Source organism: Coccinella septempunctata, chromosome 6, assembly GCF_907165205.1.
Source record: "Coccinella septempunctata chromosome 6, icCocSept1.1, whole genome shotgun sequence".
In the NCBI taxonomy this organism is placed as follows: Eukaryota; Metazoa; Arthropoda; class Insecta; order Coleoptera; family Coccinellidae; genus Coccinella; species Coccinella septempunctata.
In genome coordinates, this window is record NC_058194.1 from 25301084 (window position 1) to 25317471 (window position 16388).

General features: G+C 35.7%; 3 protein-coding genes across 8 annotated transcripts; 2 read left to right on the forward strand and 1 right to left on the reverse strand.

Annotated features, from left to right (window-relative positions):
• Nucleotides 1–541: 541 nt before the first annotated feature.
• LOC123315764 (chromatin assembly factor 1 subunit A-like) lies at nucleotides 542–10633 on the reverse strand. 6 transcript variants are annotated; one of them, XM_044901603.1, is made up of 3 exons: nucleotides 10303–10633; nucleotides 9689–9816; nucleotides 542–2700 (listed from the first exon to the last, which is right to left on the reverse strand). In XM_044901603.1, exons 1-3 carry the CDS (start codon nucleotides 10420–10422, stop codon nucleotides 843–845), a joined length of 2106 nt encoding a protein of 701 aa, XP_044757538.1. In that variant the 5' UTR covers nucleotides 10423–10633; the 3' UTR covers nucleotides 542–842. The 6 variants fall into 6 exon arrangements, with proteins under 6 accessions (XP_044757538.1, XP_044757537.1, XP_044757540.1 ...); XM_044901602.1 differs by lacking the exon at nucleotides 10303–10633 and adding an exon at nucleotides 9872–10174; XM_044901605.1 differs by lacking the exons at nucleotides 9689–9816; nucleotides 10303–10633 and adding exons at nucleotides 3213–3521; nucleotides 5715–5860.
• A 254-nt stretch (nucleotides 10634–10887) lies between these two features.
• LOC123315606 (charged multivesicular body protein 5) lies at nucleotides 10888–12393 on the forward strand. The gene is made up of 4 exons (XM_044901364.1): nucleotides 10888–11201; nucleotides 11252–11569; nucleotides 11619–11846; nucleotides 12213–12393. The coding sequence occupies exons 1-4, from the start codon at nucleotides 11133–11135 to the stop codon at nucleotides 12264–12266; spliced, it is 669 nt and encodes a 222-aa protein (XP_044757299.1). The 5' UTR covers nucleotides 10888–11132; the 3' UTR covers nucleotides 12267–12393.
• Nucleotides 12394–13440: 1047 nt separating this feature from the next.
• Nucleotides 13441–14747, forward strand: LOC123315607. The gene is made up of 2 exons (XM_044901365.1): nucleotides 13441–13585; nucleotides 13651–14747. Exons 1-2 carry the CDS (start codon nucleotides 13556–13558, stop codon nucleotides 14164–14166), a joined length of 546 nt encoding a protein of 181 aa, XP_044757300.1. The 5' UTR covers nucleotides 13441–13555; the 3' UTR covers nucleotides 14167–14747.
• Nucleotides 14748–16388: the final 1641 nt, after the last annotated feature.

Sequence of the window (16388 nt, forward strand, 5' to 3'; positions counted from 1 at the left end):
TGCTTCTCGAGTGATAAACATCATGTATCTTAGTGATTATTAGTGGTTGTATGTCCACATCTTGGGCGCATAAAAATCGACTAAACTTTTAATTAGCTTCAAATTAATATTGTATCAAATGAGTGATATGCCTTTTTATTAAAATGGCATGATGAATTTGAAGAGGAGCTCTTCGATGATTAGAATATTCTGTTAAAAAAGAATTAAATTTCTTTAACAAATTAATGATAATAAGAGGAAAATTCGTAGGTTCCTCTATTGAGTTCAAGTGGTGCATTGAGAACAAAGAAACGTATTTATGCGTTTTGATATTCATACTTACCAGGGATTATTTTCCAACACAATGAAGATCTTTTAAATTCTTTCCAAACAAAGTGATGTACCGTAATGCATTCATTTAATAATTAAATAAATAATGATAAGAGTATGTCTGTGACTAGTGAAAATAAATGGAATCTTTGGCATTGAACTTACTCCTAACAAATGTAATAAAACTGCAATGACATTTTGATTATTAGAAAGGGTATACAAAAATTCGAAGTTAATATCCTGATATTTTTATAATTTATATCAAAGTAAATGTGATTTTTCAAGAGTAAAAAAAAATATTTACAATTTTTTTGTGAATTGAAGATACTGCTTAATTCAGTATAGATGGTTTCAATCGGAATTAAGTCACCATTTCTGGAACTATTAGACAAGTACAGTTTCTGATGAGACAACCGATACATATTAAAGGCACTTCGTGAAACAATACAAAATATCTGAATATTGATCAGAAGAAATAACAATCTGAAGGCATACAACAATAGTTTGAGATAACTGATAAAGATAACAAGAATTCACACAGGATCACTCGCGTTGCTTCCAACAGTTTCTGGAACATCGGGCAACGCAAAATCGATGTTATATTTGTCGGCAAGCTCTTCGCTGACAATCCAACGGTGTGTTTTATTCGAGGCATTCCAGGTCCATTTCGCCATTTGCGATATATGCTTCGAAACGCTGGTTTTCGACAATTCAATCCCCAAGTTGTTGGTCTGAATGTAATCCAGAAATTCCACGGCTAACGTGTCCCGTTTTTTCACATTCCCGTGCACGAGTTTGGCCAAGATACGCATTAGATTTTCGGGAAGTGGCCTTGGCGGTTTCTTCTTCTTTTGTGAATTCGCGTCGCCCACAACCAGATCTCGTTTTCTAATTTCGATTCTGCCATTTATTATTATATTGAGCGGTTTGAGGTATCTGTGTATGGCTTCGTCGACGTTATCACCATCTCTGTTGTACCATATGCATCCAATCGACCTTGGCTTTATCTTCTGCGTCTTGGATTTTATGTCGAGATCGAAAGCATCCTTCAGCAATTTCAATTTTTGTTTCTGCGACTCCGGGGACATTCTGGCGTGTTCTTCATCGTCGATCTCGTCGTCGCTGAGATGACCGTGAGGCACGAAAAACTCGTTATCAACCTCGTAATCGTCATTCTCGGGTTCGTTCTCCTTTTCTTCATCTGACATAACTTCCAAATTTTCACCCTGTTCCTCCTCCTCCCAATCGTCATCGGAATCCACCTCGTAATCAAAAATATCCTCTTTGCCCCAGGGCCTTCTGCCTGTGATATTCTTAGATTTCTTCCTCCAAGTACCGTAATAGGCCGGTCTTTGATTTTCGTGGAACTGCAGCAGTTTCACCTTCATCCTTTCGGTTTTTGGTTTCGTTTCGCAGATTGTTTCTCCCAGTAACACTTCATCTTCAACCACAATAACCTCTTCATCGGAATCTTCGTTAATCCAAGTTTTTTGACAAGTTCTGGGTTTTGTAGACTTCAGATCTTCCAGATACGAACAGTCCGTTTTATTGTTTACAACTAATTCTTCCAAGTTATTTTTTTCATCGCTAGTTAAGGGTTCCCTTCTAGGAGGCGGTAATTTCATATCACATTTCACTTCGAAAGGCAAAAACGCCAATGTAGTCTCTTCGATTTTTTTCTCGTCTGAATCGTTCACTTTTTTTGGTACGAAGAAACTTACAAAAGCGGCGGCAGCTTTCTGTTTCTTCTCCTCCTCTTTGAGTTTTTCCTTATTTTTCTCTTCTATTTCTTGCTGTTTCCGCATCTTCTCTTCCTCTTTCTGTTTTAGTTTCAATTCTTTTTCCTGTCTCTTCTGTTCTTCTTTCTCCTCCTTCTCCTTCTGTTTTCGTTCTAATTCTTTCTGTTTCATCTCTATTTCCTTCTGTTTCTGTTCTTTTTTCTTTTGCTTCTCAGCTTCTTTCTGTTCTTTTTCCAACTGTCTCTGTTTTTCACGTTCTTCTTTTTCCTTTTCTTTCAGCTGACGTTTCTTTTCAGACTCTAACTTTTTCTCCAATTGTTTCGGTGTGAGTCGCCTCGTTGGTGTTTTATCTTCAAATAGTTTTCTTACGCTGTTGGAAACTGGCGTTGTTGACGCATCATCGTTAGTTTTCGATGCACCGCAATTCATCTCTGAATTTTTAGCGATGTTTTTGGTACTAGGAGTGATGTTTGTTTCTGAAGGTTTCGTCTCATCAGCATCTTCACCCAGAGGAGCTGACGCTTCCGTATCAGACTTTTCACTTTCTGAATCCGAAATGATAACATGGCTAGATGCGGCCAAATCGTCTCCATTGGACGTGCCAAGTTGAACAGCTTCGTCGGGTTGTTCTTTGTTTGGGTCATTCGGAGGGCTGGAAAAAAGACTCCGATATAGATGAAATACCCAATCACGCCTGCAAGTCATCAGCTCCATCTAGAGACCAAAATAAATACTAGAACAGAACGAGATTTAAGGAAAATTTGGATTTAACTCAAATATTTACATTACTTCACGTACCTACCTGCGCTTGTCTTTGCGACAAACAAAATCTATTTCGGTCTTAAGAGGAAATGATAACCCACAGTTCAGTTTAAAACATGCACTAACACTATCTTAGAATGACACGAAATAGTGAAATTAGAACCTCCGCCGAGCAAATGAAGAACCAAAGTTAATTAGCAGATTTATTAGTTGGAAAGTTCATATTGAACACCACCACAATGTCTCAAGAGCAAACCTACGAATCTCCGATTGATTTATATGAACATTTTTCGTCCGATTCCAAAAATTGACATAATATTTAATGGTTCACCTATATCACGCTCAGCATAATATCAACAAATTGAAAAAATGATTCATCGACATGGACCGAAGGATACATACTCGATTATGTGATGATACACATTGCATTTCGGTATCCAAGTAGCCATAGTTACGTAAAGTACAGGCTGTTCTCTTGACGCCTCCAGTCGCATGCGGTTGAAGTTCTGCAGGATGCTTTCTTGCGTTGATATTCTCGACATCATGTCGTAATCGTATTGGATTGCGTACGTCATTTCTAGTCTGATCACAAACTTACTGCACACACAGAACTCGACCAAATTATTTCACATTCAACATGACTTTCGGTGTCAGTTCGAATAGTTAGGGAACAATTGGATTTTGACACATCGGCGAAGCCCTTCGCAACATCTATAAATAAGTTTTTCTGGTATTTCTGATCGAGAGTGGTAACATCCTGAAAAATCACATGGATTTTCAAGGGAACTCCTATCATCCCGTTCAAAAATACCAGTTTCTTATAGACCAGAAGGGGATTCAATTTGTCCACTTTCCAATAACCGTTCCAAAATACGCGCGGTCGAAATCTGGGTTAATAACACATGTAACAGATATGTAAAATGTCCCATGCGACAGGCTTATTAATCGACTATCTTTTAAGCCCTGAAATTACTGTATTTGGAATGAAATACATAGACGGCAGTGCATGCTGGCAACCTCTATTTTTTTCGGAACAAGGTCGCAGCCATCTCTTTCTCAAAGTCGTCCACTTCGAGGATAATGTTACCGCTGCAGAAAGATCCGCTGCGCTGATTTTAAACTAGTCTTTTTTCATCGTAACAAGAGATCTACTAAACTTCCTGTGCCTGGATTATCCGTCGCGTTTGTTCCTCTCAGCTCCTTTCTGTCAATATCAGACTTCCTACATAATTCATCTTGTGCAATATAAAAAGTGTATCAAGTAGATGGGCGATGCTGCAACGATAATTATGGGGAACAGAACATGCCATGAGAAAACGCCGATTGGTTAACAATGAGCAGATCTTGTGGTTCGCACAAACGTTTGGCTTTTTATGTCCCATTGCTGCCAATGCCGCAGACTCAATTAGCGCCTTCTTGTGTATCCGTAAATGGCTGAATAAATTCATTCATATAGGTTTAAGACTGAATTATTAGAATTGACGCATAGGTTGAACGGCAATCTGGGTCACATATGGCATTATATGTCTAGGCGAGATTCTCGGATAGATATATAGGATTTTTGCACGGGCTGAAGGCTGAGGGAAAGAGTTGACTGACCAGCGTTCCCAGGACTGACGCGACGCTACTACAACAAATTGGTTCATCAGTTCCTTGATCTGTCCCATCTTGGAATATACTGCACCAATTGAACTATTTCCTTTTTAGAAACTATACGTCTAAACACAAAAAAAATCACGCCAAAGGACAATTTATGAAATTATACGAATTAATTATTGATCATTTTTCTATCGTACCGCACTTCCATATCACCACTGAGGGTATAAATAATATTCACTGAGCGGCATTTTCTTAGAGAATTGATAAGGATTCATAAAAAAACCACTCAAAATCACAAAAACATGAACGTTTGCCCTTCAGCGGTCCTGTCGAAGTCCAGCTGATCGAAATGTCCTATATACCTATTATTGATTATTTCTTCTGTGTTTTTTTGAGTTTTCCCTACTTCATTCTATTATTATAATCAACGGTTTTGAAATTCGATTTCGATCAGTTATTCTCTACCTTTATTCATATGTTAGATATTTTCATCAACTTGAAACTGATAACATTCTGTGGTTTAAATATTCCAGTGATACTACTCAAACCATAACGATAATCGCATAGGAATGAGTAAAGGAGATAAAATTAGCATTAACAAACTCAATAGCTTTCAATCAAAGAGATTCATAGCATAATCATCACAAATTTTAAGCAAGGGAAATTCAATACCTTGTTATTTTATTTCGGATGAGACGTTGCCAAAATGATTTCATGTAAGTTTTTTGGTCGAAACTACTAATAACCGAAACTTCTTCAGTAATATAAACAGTCACAACAATTTTTAGCTGTGTGAATAACATCGAGAGGACCTTCTTTCATCTTATTCTATCTGTTTGATCATTAGTTCGTTTTCTGTTTTTCCTCAGTAAGACGAGAATAAGGAGCTTAAAGCGGACTTTTTTTGCGTTTTGAACGACTGAACAGATGATCACTATTGAATCAGACTCCAGAATTTGGTTACAGTCATTTTCATCATCAATTTCACTAATTTTCACGAAAAAACTCGAAACAAGACATCACGAATTTTAAGGGGGGCATTGAAACGAAGAAAACAAAAATCATGAGATATTGAAGTGATGCTCTTGATAACCATTCAGGCAAATTTGAATTATTCCCTGTGTATAAAACTAAAACTGATTTTCTTTTTTATTCACCCAAAACAAAGAACTTGACACTGACAATCCCCTTTTCACTCTTTCATAATACAATTTCAGACCTGGACTGATCCCGTGCAAAAAAAAGAACAACAGAACTCGATCACCAAACACCAAGAATCTTCGCAAGTCCGATAGTCGCCTTTACCTTGTTCCCTATCGCGAGATTTCCGAATTTCAAACCGCGACCCGCGTAAAGGTTAAAGCGGTACTGAAAGTGAAGTTGACAGCGTACCCGACGAGCTGCTGGAGGCCGGGCCACCACGTTCGTATGACCGTAATCCGAGGAGATCGCGACACTGACGTTAATCGTCAGTTGCAACGAGAAGCGAAAAAAAATGTATGAAAAGTAAAACGTGGAACTCAGCGAAGTGTGGTAGACTAGAGGAGAAAGTGAAACGTCATTTTTTTAAAATTTTATTCAATGAAACTTCCAAACCGAGAGTAGATTAGAACTGTGCAATCAATGTCAATCAATGTTTTCAAAAAACATACTAGATTAGAGCTGATGGGAAATATTATCTAAAATATTGACAAGCGTACAACACAGAGGCAATAATTAACTAGCCCAGACTTCTCTTGTGGCCCTTATCAGAGCTGTTCTAGCCTCCACAACCCACATTCCAGCTCCTGAGTTCTCATCCAAAGCATTTTTTGGAAACTCTCAAGGACGACAGTCAAAGACGGCCGAGTGACACATTCTACCAGACGACAGGTGGCGCGCTCGCCTGTATATGCCTCGATGGGCCCCTCTGATTGTACGATGTGAGCGTCCGAAGAAACGGATTCAGAGCGAGATGATCCACAGGTCCTGACCTTCGAATTGATGGCGGATTTGAAAAAATTGTCGAAACGGTTATCCAGCGAAAAGGTCACAAAGTAAGTTTCGCGTTACAAACTATTGTTAAAACTCTTATATCCATTTATAGGAACTTGACCTTCTTATGTGTTTTTATTGATTCTTCACGACTGAAATACGGAACTTTAATGAACAAATAACTGGTTCGGAAATATGTTAGATATGCAGATAAAATCTGCATAACAAATCAGCGTTAAACAAAACGGTATCAAATGTTTCGTGGCCGAGGTTACTCTTTGATGGAGTATTTATCGATTGAAATAAATTGCGAAATGTGTAGTTTCTAAAGGAAAACTACCCAACGACCGCCTTAGTTACATTTGAATCTAATCATGTCACCTAAGCGACAGATGAAGGTACAATCGGTCTACTGAATTACATATTGACAACTTTTGAATACATTTTTTTCACTAAGGTGCCCTGAAAGGGTTAAAAAACTCAAAGAACGGGGAAAAAAAATCAAGCCGCCTTACAGGGCAAGATCGATTTCAGGAGTACACAAATTTCCCAACATTTCCAGATTATAAATCGGATCAAGGTGGATCGTCTTACGCTGTTACGGGTTAAAAATACGCGATAGATTCAGGAGCGGAGCAGCTGAAGAAAGCTGTTTTATTTAAGACTGTACCACGTGGGTTCAGTGACAAATTTCGGATGGAAACTGACAGTATAAATTTTCGGCAAGCATATATAAATATTTATACATATCAAATCGGCCGTAGAGAAATTTCTCTTGGATGTAGGATGGCGCGAACCGTTAAGCGCAAATTCAAAATTCATTTTCGCACATCTCAACCACAGAGATGTCAATCAAACGAAATGGAACTGTTAGTTTGGCCCCCATCGATGTGGGAGATAACAGATGAGAAATTACGAGAGTGGTTCGCAAATTAGGTTGTTTCCTTGTTTGAACTTCACACTAATCGTTCGGAGTGTTAATATCGCCAACCTCATTGGCAAACACAAACAATGCGGAGAAATTGCATAACTAGAATGTCGAGAATACCATCTTTGGTAATGCTGAACCGTCAGTTACGTCCAGAGGGGGAAAGGTAGAATCTCAAAACGTAGTAGCTCGTTAATTAATATTTGAAGAAACTCGTCTGCGTTCGACCAAAATTAAAACGGAAATAATTGCTTCCTCTTATGAGTTGATGCTAGATCCTCATTCGATCAACTGGGTGATATTGAAATAATTCGTGTTTTCCCTTCAAAGAAAACAATCAATAACTTCTTGGCATCTTCTCTGCAAGCTTTTCACGAGGTTATTGAGAAAAAATCCTGCTCAATTTGTTGCCAAGTTGCGGAAAATATATCGGACTTGTAGAAGCGTTTCTGGCTCAAGGGTCATTTGTAATTGTTCCCAAGTATGCTCGTTTGGATTTAGTTCAAGGGATGTTGGAGGTAATGCTAGAGGTGAGATACCCTGGCATTCTCTAGTCACCTGTTGGAATCTATGTGGAAGTGCATTAGCATCCAGAAAAACAAAAATTTAGCCAATAGCTGCATGTATGAATGATCAAACTTGATAAAAACTTGCTTCTCGATAAACCAACTTAACATTTTATCGAAAATATGGTTGTACTGTCAACGGCCGTTGTCCTTTATCTCTTTGAGGTTACTAACTTCGGGATTAAACAATGACATTTTCCAGTCAAATACTTATACGACGAGTCACAAACGTCTGCACGCAAGGGCCCACGCATCCTTTCAATACAACCGTGATGCATGCGGTTTTTAAGGCGGTTGTTGCGAATGCAAGGTCGTCGATCGGGCAAAAAAATTACTCTAAATCTCGGTTATCGAACGCTGATTGTCTCACATACGCGTCAGTTTAGGTCATCGAATTGAACACATGCATTTACAATAGGTTTCTACAGCATTTGAACTTTTTTTTCATTTCCTATTTACCAAGTTTGGTCATTGTTGAAATTGAAAAGGAAACAGATATATTTCCAACGAAAAGAGAAAATGTTTTCACTGATAACAATGATACTTATAATCCTACCTAAACATAGCAAACAACTATGACTAGATGAACAATTCCTTCAATAAGTGTACAGTTGTGTATGTCATTATTGAATAGTTTGCAAATGTACTAATTTTCCAGGTTATTAATGAATAACTACTACAATTCAGCAGTCAATGAATTTATTTACGATCATAAAAGATTCCATGCTACTGTTCCAAATCAATATTTCAAATAATAGCCAGAATGGAAATGTTGCTTAACTGGTATTTATTCAATCTTTTTGAAGCAAGGAAATCACTTTCAATGTGCTTTTATCGAATCATAGAACAGGCACATTTCTCCTAAAAATTCATAGTATCTTTTCAACTGAATCTTTAGAATAGTGAATTGATTAATCATTTCATTTGGTGACAGAAAAATAGTTAAAATATCCGTAAAAGAAGGGAAAACTTATATTCATAAATGTCTTCAGTCTATTCCATTCAAGATGAAAATGTCTGGAAGGAATGAATCACAGAGAGAATTTCTGATATCACTGTCCGCAAGAAAGTAGAAAATACATTCTCGGTCCATCCAGAATGAGTTCCATTTGAAATATGCCAATTTATTATCTTATGGAGTAGCACTTATATCCTTCGAATGTTCTTATAAAAGTTCTCAAATTGATGACTATCTGACAAAGAAAAATCAATTGAATGGGTCAGTTGAAGAACAGTACTGGTCCAAAATTGCTATCAAGAGATAATCACAAAATACATTGCTATTTCTCATTCGTTGATTATACATTGTTTGAAGCAATGCCAATGGTGGGGTCATACAGCTATAGTGTTTGTCTTAATGATTCTGTTCTCTTGCCAATTCAATTATATGTTCATAATAATTATTGAAACATATGGAAACAACTACACACTTTACAAGTAATTGTAAAACCAGACTCAGTTCATCAATGGAATGGATAGTGTTATTCAAGTTTTGACAAATAATATGTTTATTAGCCCAAAAATTGTCAACATCTGGTGACCTGAACGTCGAAGATTTGTTAAACATCATTTTCATGGAAATGAGTTAACGATACTATTTATGGCACTAATACATGAGAAATTAAGGATCCCACATCGTCTCATTGTAAAGAACTGAACATATCCAGAAGATAAGCAATAAATATTAAAATGCTTCTGTTAAATGACCAAATCAAATGATTTGATTTGAGAAACTACACCTTAAACCCAACTTCGAAATCAAAGCAATGAGCATTGACGTATATGAAAACTAACAGGTATTGTTTACTTACCTCACGGATCTTTTATGATTAGGACTATCATATTGTTCAATCTTTCTCCTTTTAGCATCACGATCTTTGTCATGCGAATGAGATCGCGATCTAGATCTGGAATGATGTTTCCTCCTTGGTCGTGGCATCTAAAAATGTTACTTTGTTTTCAACAAGCTTTAAAATTAAACCAAAACATTTTACAATCAACTTCAGGTCATCATAGTAAAACAAGTATTCCAAAATAATAGACATATTAGAGATACACGGTTTAGGTGCCTTGAAATGAATTAGTAAAATTAAGGTACAAGGAAAATAGGTGATATCAATTTTTAAAAACAATAAACGAATGAGATAAGGTAACATATGAGTAGTATTCAAATTTTTTGACATAAGTGACTTTTCACTAATTACAATTGATCTTGGCTTGCTTGATGAAGACATATGAAGCTGGGTAAATGAAAAAGGCTGTTTGTAGCGGATTTCATGCATAAAATTGAAACTTATGATCAGTTTACACAGCCGCCATGATGCATTTGGTGGCGCCAATTATGCACCAATACGGAAAAGAGCTTGTTGCGTTAAAGTAGTTGTGGAAAATGAAGATATAACTTTTTCGAAGAATCAGAACTTACAATTGTTTGCCTGTGATTATTGAACTTATACCACACCAAATTCGCTATTTGACTTATGCAGTTCCAAGTTCTTTCAGCTGAACCTTGAATTAGTTGGCCACTGAAAGACAAACCAAACATTGATCCAACCTCACGGGTTCATATGAATATGCGTGATGTCGTTGACTTCACTTTAGAATGGCAAATCATGAGTGGAAAATTGAACAAATCGTAGAAATTTCAACTGCGGAGACGAGTTCGAACTGTTAACCACTTATTTAAGACAAATTTCAGCTGTAAAGCGCGGGTATATTAACGAAAATCTAGTTTCATTAAATTTCGAAGAGGTTGCTCTATGACAACATCTCTTCTTCTTCTTTGTCATGTCATAATTGTCAGTCTTGACAGACTTCGAAATTCGTATCAATTTCTTGCTTTATATCTAGTGGAAATTTTTTATTTCAGATCTTAAGTTTTATTCGGATCTTCGAGAAATATATTTCACAATTCATTTCTCATCGTTCAATCATATTCTCAATTCTCATTATGTTCTTCATCATTCAATGGAACGCAACTCATCAATTGTCACTTGTCAGGAAATTACCATCCGTCATTGTCATTATTTGTCATCACGAAAAAAGTCACAACAAAAAATTTATACATTTTTTCCCATGGAATATTTATTTTTCTAAGTTTTTTCCAGTTTACTGCTGTAACAGGGAAAAACTATTTTTATCTGGCTGTATGCTTTAGGTTCAAAACTTTCAATCAAATCGAGCTCTCACTCTTAGAGGCTGTAGGGATAACTTTGATTTTTCAATTTCTTTGTTGCTCTATATCAAAAATCTAAAATGAATAGACTCTTTGGTAAAGCAAAACCTAAAGAGCCTGGTCCAAGCATTGATGATTGTATAAAAGGAGTAAGTGGAAGTATTTTAGATGATGCATTATATTATAGTATCTGTTATAGGTTGATGCTCGAGCCGAAGCAGTCGAGAAGAAAATCCAAGTTCTTGAAAATGACTTAAGGAAATTCAGAGACCAAATGTCTAAAATGAGGGAAGGACCAGGAAAGAATGCAGTTAAAGCCAAGGCTCTAAGAATATTGAAACAGAAGAAAATGTATGAACAACAGCTTGATAATTTGAGAGGTCAATCTTTCAACATGGAACAAGCAAACTATGCAAATCAAGCATTGAAAGATACACATACTACTGTGGTCGCTATGAGAGATGGAATGGTTCAAATGAAGAAAGAATTTAAAAAGATTAACATTGATGATATAGAGGTATGTTCTTTCATTATTTTGAATTCACTCCTGAATCTTTGAAGTTTAGGATGTCCAAGATGAATTAGCTGATATGTTGGAACAAGCAAATGAAGTACAGGAAGCCCTAGGAAGAACTTACAACACCCCTGAGCTTGATGAAGATGAATTAAATGCAGAGTTGGAGGCCTTGGGAGATGAAATGGCCTTGGACGATGATACCAGTTATTTAGATAATGTATTGAATGCACCAGAAGCTCCCAGTAACAAACCAGAAGCTGAATTGAACAAAAACAAGGTAAAATTTCAGTTGAGCTATGATAACATCTAATTTTATGTGTTTACATAATTAACTAAATAAATACTTCAAAATGTGCTTTTATTTCTTATGTTGACAAAAATTGTCTCGTTTTGTTGGTCTATTGAGAATAAATTTTAGGAGAGTTTATGTGAAGGTAAGAACTCCTTTTTGACTAGATTATTTTGGGGTTGTTTAAAGTTTTGCAGTGAAAAAAAAAAGATGGGAAAAGAGAAGAAAATTACCCCTTACACAGTGTTAGCATGTCATGTGTCATCCATATAATTTGAAATGATATATTAGCCTACAAAAGTGTCTCTTAGAAACTGTGAGCAAAATTCATACTATACATATATTTTTTTTCAGGATGGCATACCAGTTGATGAGTTTGGATTGCCTCAAATATCAAACACTCACTGAACGATGTTTAGCTACTAATTTTTTTCAGCTTTTCTATTTACTAGGACTAGGCTTAAACATGTAAATCTTGTGTATCCACAAGAATATTTGAAAATTGTTACGCGTTGAATATAGTTTTTTTGATTTTTTTAATTTTATCATTTATGTGATTATATATTAAATATTTTAACAAAAGTTGGCTTTAAAAAAATTTTTTCATTGAATTGGGTAGGAGAGGAATCTGGATTCAACACAAATATTTAAAAATGAGAGCAATTCATTAAATAGTATCTCACCGACTTCACTTCCAAGTAAAAATTACAACTATACTAGTTATAGTTTTTTACAACTTATTTACAAATGTCTATACTATGTGATTTGCTAAAAAATAGTAGCTACATGTGTGTAGAGAGCAAGTTTAAGGTTTCATACACTATATTTGTTGAATCATAGGTTTTCGAATATTTTCAGTTCATAAATCATTTCCTTTTAGATCAGTTTCACTAGGGAAAGACATTCAGCTCATAAATAATATAATATGAGCATAGAACACTGTATTCTGCTAAATCATGATAAGAATGATTATATCACCAAAGTGAAAACCTGGTAATTCGGAAATTATGTACTCTTGTTCATCATCAGTTTCATCAATTTATTTGTGAAACGTCACCTTTTGAAAAGACTCAACTTCCTTTATCATAAATATAATGATCATTTTTTGGAAAAAGCTTTCAAACAATCCAGAATTTTTCTTACTCTCATCTTGCTTGCTTGCTCCGCATTCATTTCACCAATAAAAGTGAACCCAATATTTCTTTAATGATTTCTCTTCCTACTAACAACTGAAGAATTGCTTATATTGAACCCTTCATTCTTGAAACGTGGGACCAAAAACTTTTACGAAAATAGTAGGATCCTGTGGAAGGAAATGTTCATCTATCATTTAAAAAACCAAAGATATTACTATATATATTATAATATCTTTGCGAAAAAACACCTTTGTCTAGAAAAATTCTGCTTGACGTTATTTACCGTTACTATTTTTAGGTTAGGAAGAAAACCAAATTTCATTACTGCACATAGACACTATTCAAGGAAGCAAAGAATCAGATCTATGATAATTTATTACTAGTTCAATTTTAGTAACAATGGTGACTAACATGCGCATTCGTTCAAGTTCAAAAAACAAGCGCGTGCGCATTCGTTTGGTTCACCGAAAAGTACGCTTTGCGCATTCTTCATGAGAAATTACTAATTATGTTTGGTTAGCGATTTCATTTAACTTGTGTGCAGAATTTTGACTGGAAACTATGATATCTTTGAATGATGCTAGGAATGATGTAAGTATATTATTCTCAGAATTATTATTTCAATATGTTGTTGTTACAAATGAACCTCTGCTCAGGAATTTGAGGAAACATCTAGCTGCAGCCCAATAATATGCCCAATTCATCATTTTTCTGGTTGCGAATGGAAAGGTGCATCGGAAAGTATCATGCAACATTGCATTTCAAAGCATGGAAAATTCGTCCGGAAAGGATATCGACAAAAGTATGAAATTAAAAATTTCAGGTCTCTCAATGTGGTGAAGGATTTCCCACATATCATTGAAGCACATGGAAATGTTTTCATACTTTGGCTACGAAAGTTTCCAAGTGGAATCATCAGTTTACGTGTGCATTCTATGAAATGTTGCATGGATCCTGCCAGATATGAAGCTATTATTACATTTAATGCTGAAGTATCCATTCAACGTAAACTATTTTGTTACCCTTATTGCTATTATGAAATGGGTTTCGATAGACTTGATAACACTAAAGTCTTGTTAAATACTGACGATTTTATAGAAGATGTGAATATTTTGAACTATAATGTTTGTATAAAGGATAATTCGCTCACAAGTTGGCTATCAATGATTTAGGTTCAAGGAGAACCTCTTTATGGGTTGAATGAAAGAAAAACAAACCTCTAATAAAAAGATAGTTTTGTATTGATAGTTATTATTTGTGAAACACTTTTAGATAATATCGAAACAAATATTGATTCTGAGGTTGTGTTCAATTTGAGACTTTTTCTATGGTAAAAATGTAGTCTGCCGAAGAAGAAACTGACTAGAGATGACATTATGGATAAGATTGATGATTCATCCCAGTGAAGATGAAGATTTTGTCGAGAAGTTGAAATATAAACACTTGTTGTATCCTATGTGAGATCATGCATGTGCATGTTATTGTTTAATATTTTTTTGTGGGGTGACAGTTATTGTGGTCATATATGCGGACTGAACTCCACATTGAAGCATTTGAAAACATTGTCTAGAGTGCTATGAAATTTTGAATGTTTTGATGTACCTACTGTTTCTAAACATAATTGTTAGCTTGTTCCAACTTGGCAGTTGGCAATATTTGGAATATTTGGTATTTGATTGTGTAGTTCTGTCGATTTTGTTTTTAATGTGAGCAATTAATTATCGTATATTACAATAAACAAATTTTAACTTAATATTCAAGCTTTTTATTGAGTTTCCAAGCACCATATGGGAAAAATTAATCTAACATATAATTGAGTTCAACAATAAAGAGCTATCTGAATGAAGTATTGATCGAAAACAAAAAAACTGTTACGTTTCGATAAGGAACATCCCAAGTATATATCACATGGACAAGGTCCATGATGGTGATGGTCAAGGGCAGATTCTAATCTTCTACAAAATCGGAAAAAAACGCCCATGTATGGAAAATAGTTAGGAAATGAGAGAAACGGTTCGAAAAGGAACAGTATCAGCCAGTTTCATAATCAATTTTGATTACTTCTTAATTTTAAAGCTTCTTTTAATTCTATACTGTTGAAGAGAAACTTGTTTAACTCTTCAGTGTGACTCAATCTGCATTTTCCGTCCTCGCAAAGTTTCGAAGAAACGCTTCTACATTGTGTTTTATAAAGTGATAAAGAATGCGATAAACTAAGCAGTATAGCATACCGAACCCCAACATTTGCAATTATAACACAGAGGGATCATGTGATTGGTCGCCACTGTAGGTCTTTAATCAACTATATACCTAATAGTAAAAACCATATTGCTCCAAACCTTGAGTATTGAACAAGTGGTAGTCTATCAATTTTTCAATAGGAGTTCTAGGTTGAAGTCTGATATTGGAACGCGTCGCATCACATGTTTTGTAGCAGCTAAAAACGCTCTTTTCATAGCCGCGCGAAAACGCTTTCAGGGGGCATTCAGCCTGGGATCTGAATGAAGAATTGAAAATATTTAAAGAGGGATACCTTTTAATATAATAACAGAGCTGGCACCCAACAGCTCAAGGTATTATCAAACAAATAAATTAAACTGATAAAATGAACCAGTTCAGTGAGACTCATTCAGAATCCCTGAAATAGATAATGTATAGATATTTGAAATTTCTGTAAGGATCACTATGAGCCAGTCCGATCCTTAGTATTCTGCATTTATTGAAAACAAATTTTTCCGAGTTAGTCAATGGATAAAGGCGCGAAATAACCAGCCTATAAGTTATGAAAGAGATACTCGACTAGACAACGAACAACCTACCATAGGCAAAGCAGTAACCGTCAATGTGCCCATAACACTTGTCATTCTGGCTGGGTTGTACCAACGTATTGACTCCGGCCCACTCGATTCTTCTCTCTGGAAACTCTTTTTCATTATTTGCATTCAGCATTTCACAATTCATTGTCGACTTTTAAGGCTACGATAAGACTAAAGATCTGGTTCTTCGGATTTATCAGATTCGAGAATCTTTATCTGATCGAAATCGATGAAGTCGATATGCAGATTTTAGCGAAGGTTCGCTCATTTGCAAGTCCTTTTCAATAGAAGAAATGGCGATAACAGAGTAACTGAGTGGTGTGGTAAAAATTTTTGCCTCCGCAGAGTTGTATACTCACCCTGCCTAAAATTGGTGGCATGGTTGGAACAGAAACTAATACTTGTGTAATGGCAGGACAGGACAGTGTCTTATTTTACTGAGTTCAGCCATTTCTTCTCAAGAAGGAACTCTATTTTTCCAAAAAGGACCTAAACTAGGCCACCTAAACGCCTTCAGTTTATGTTATAAAACTGGAAAAATATATTACTAACTCAAGTACCTATGACCACCCTGTGGA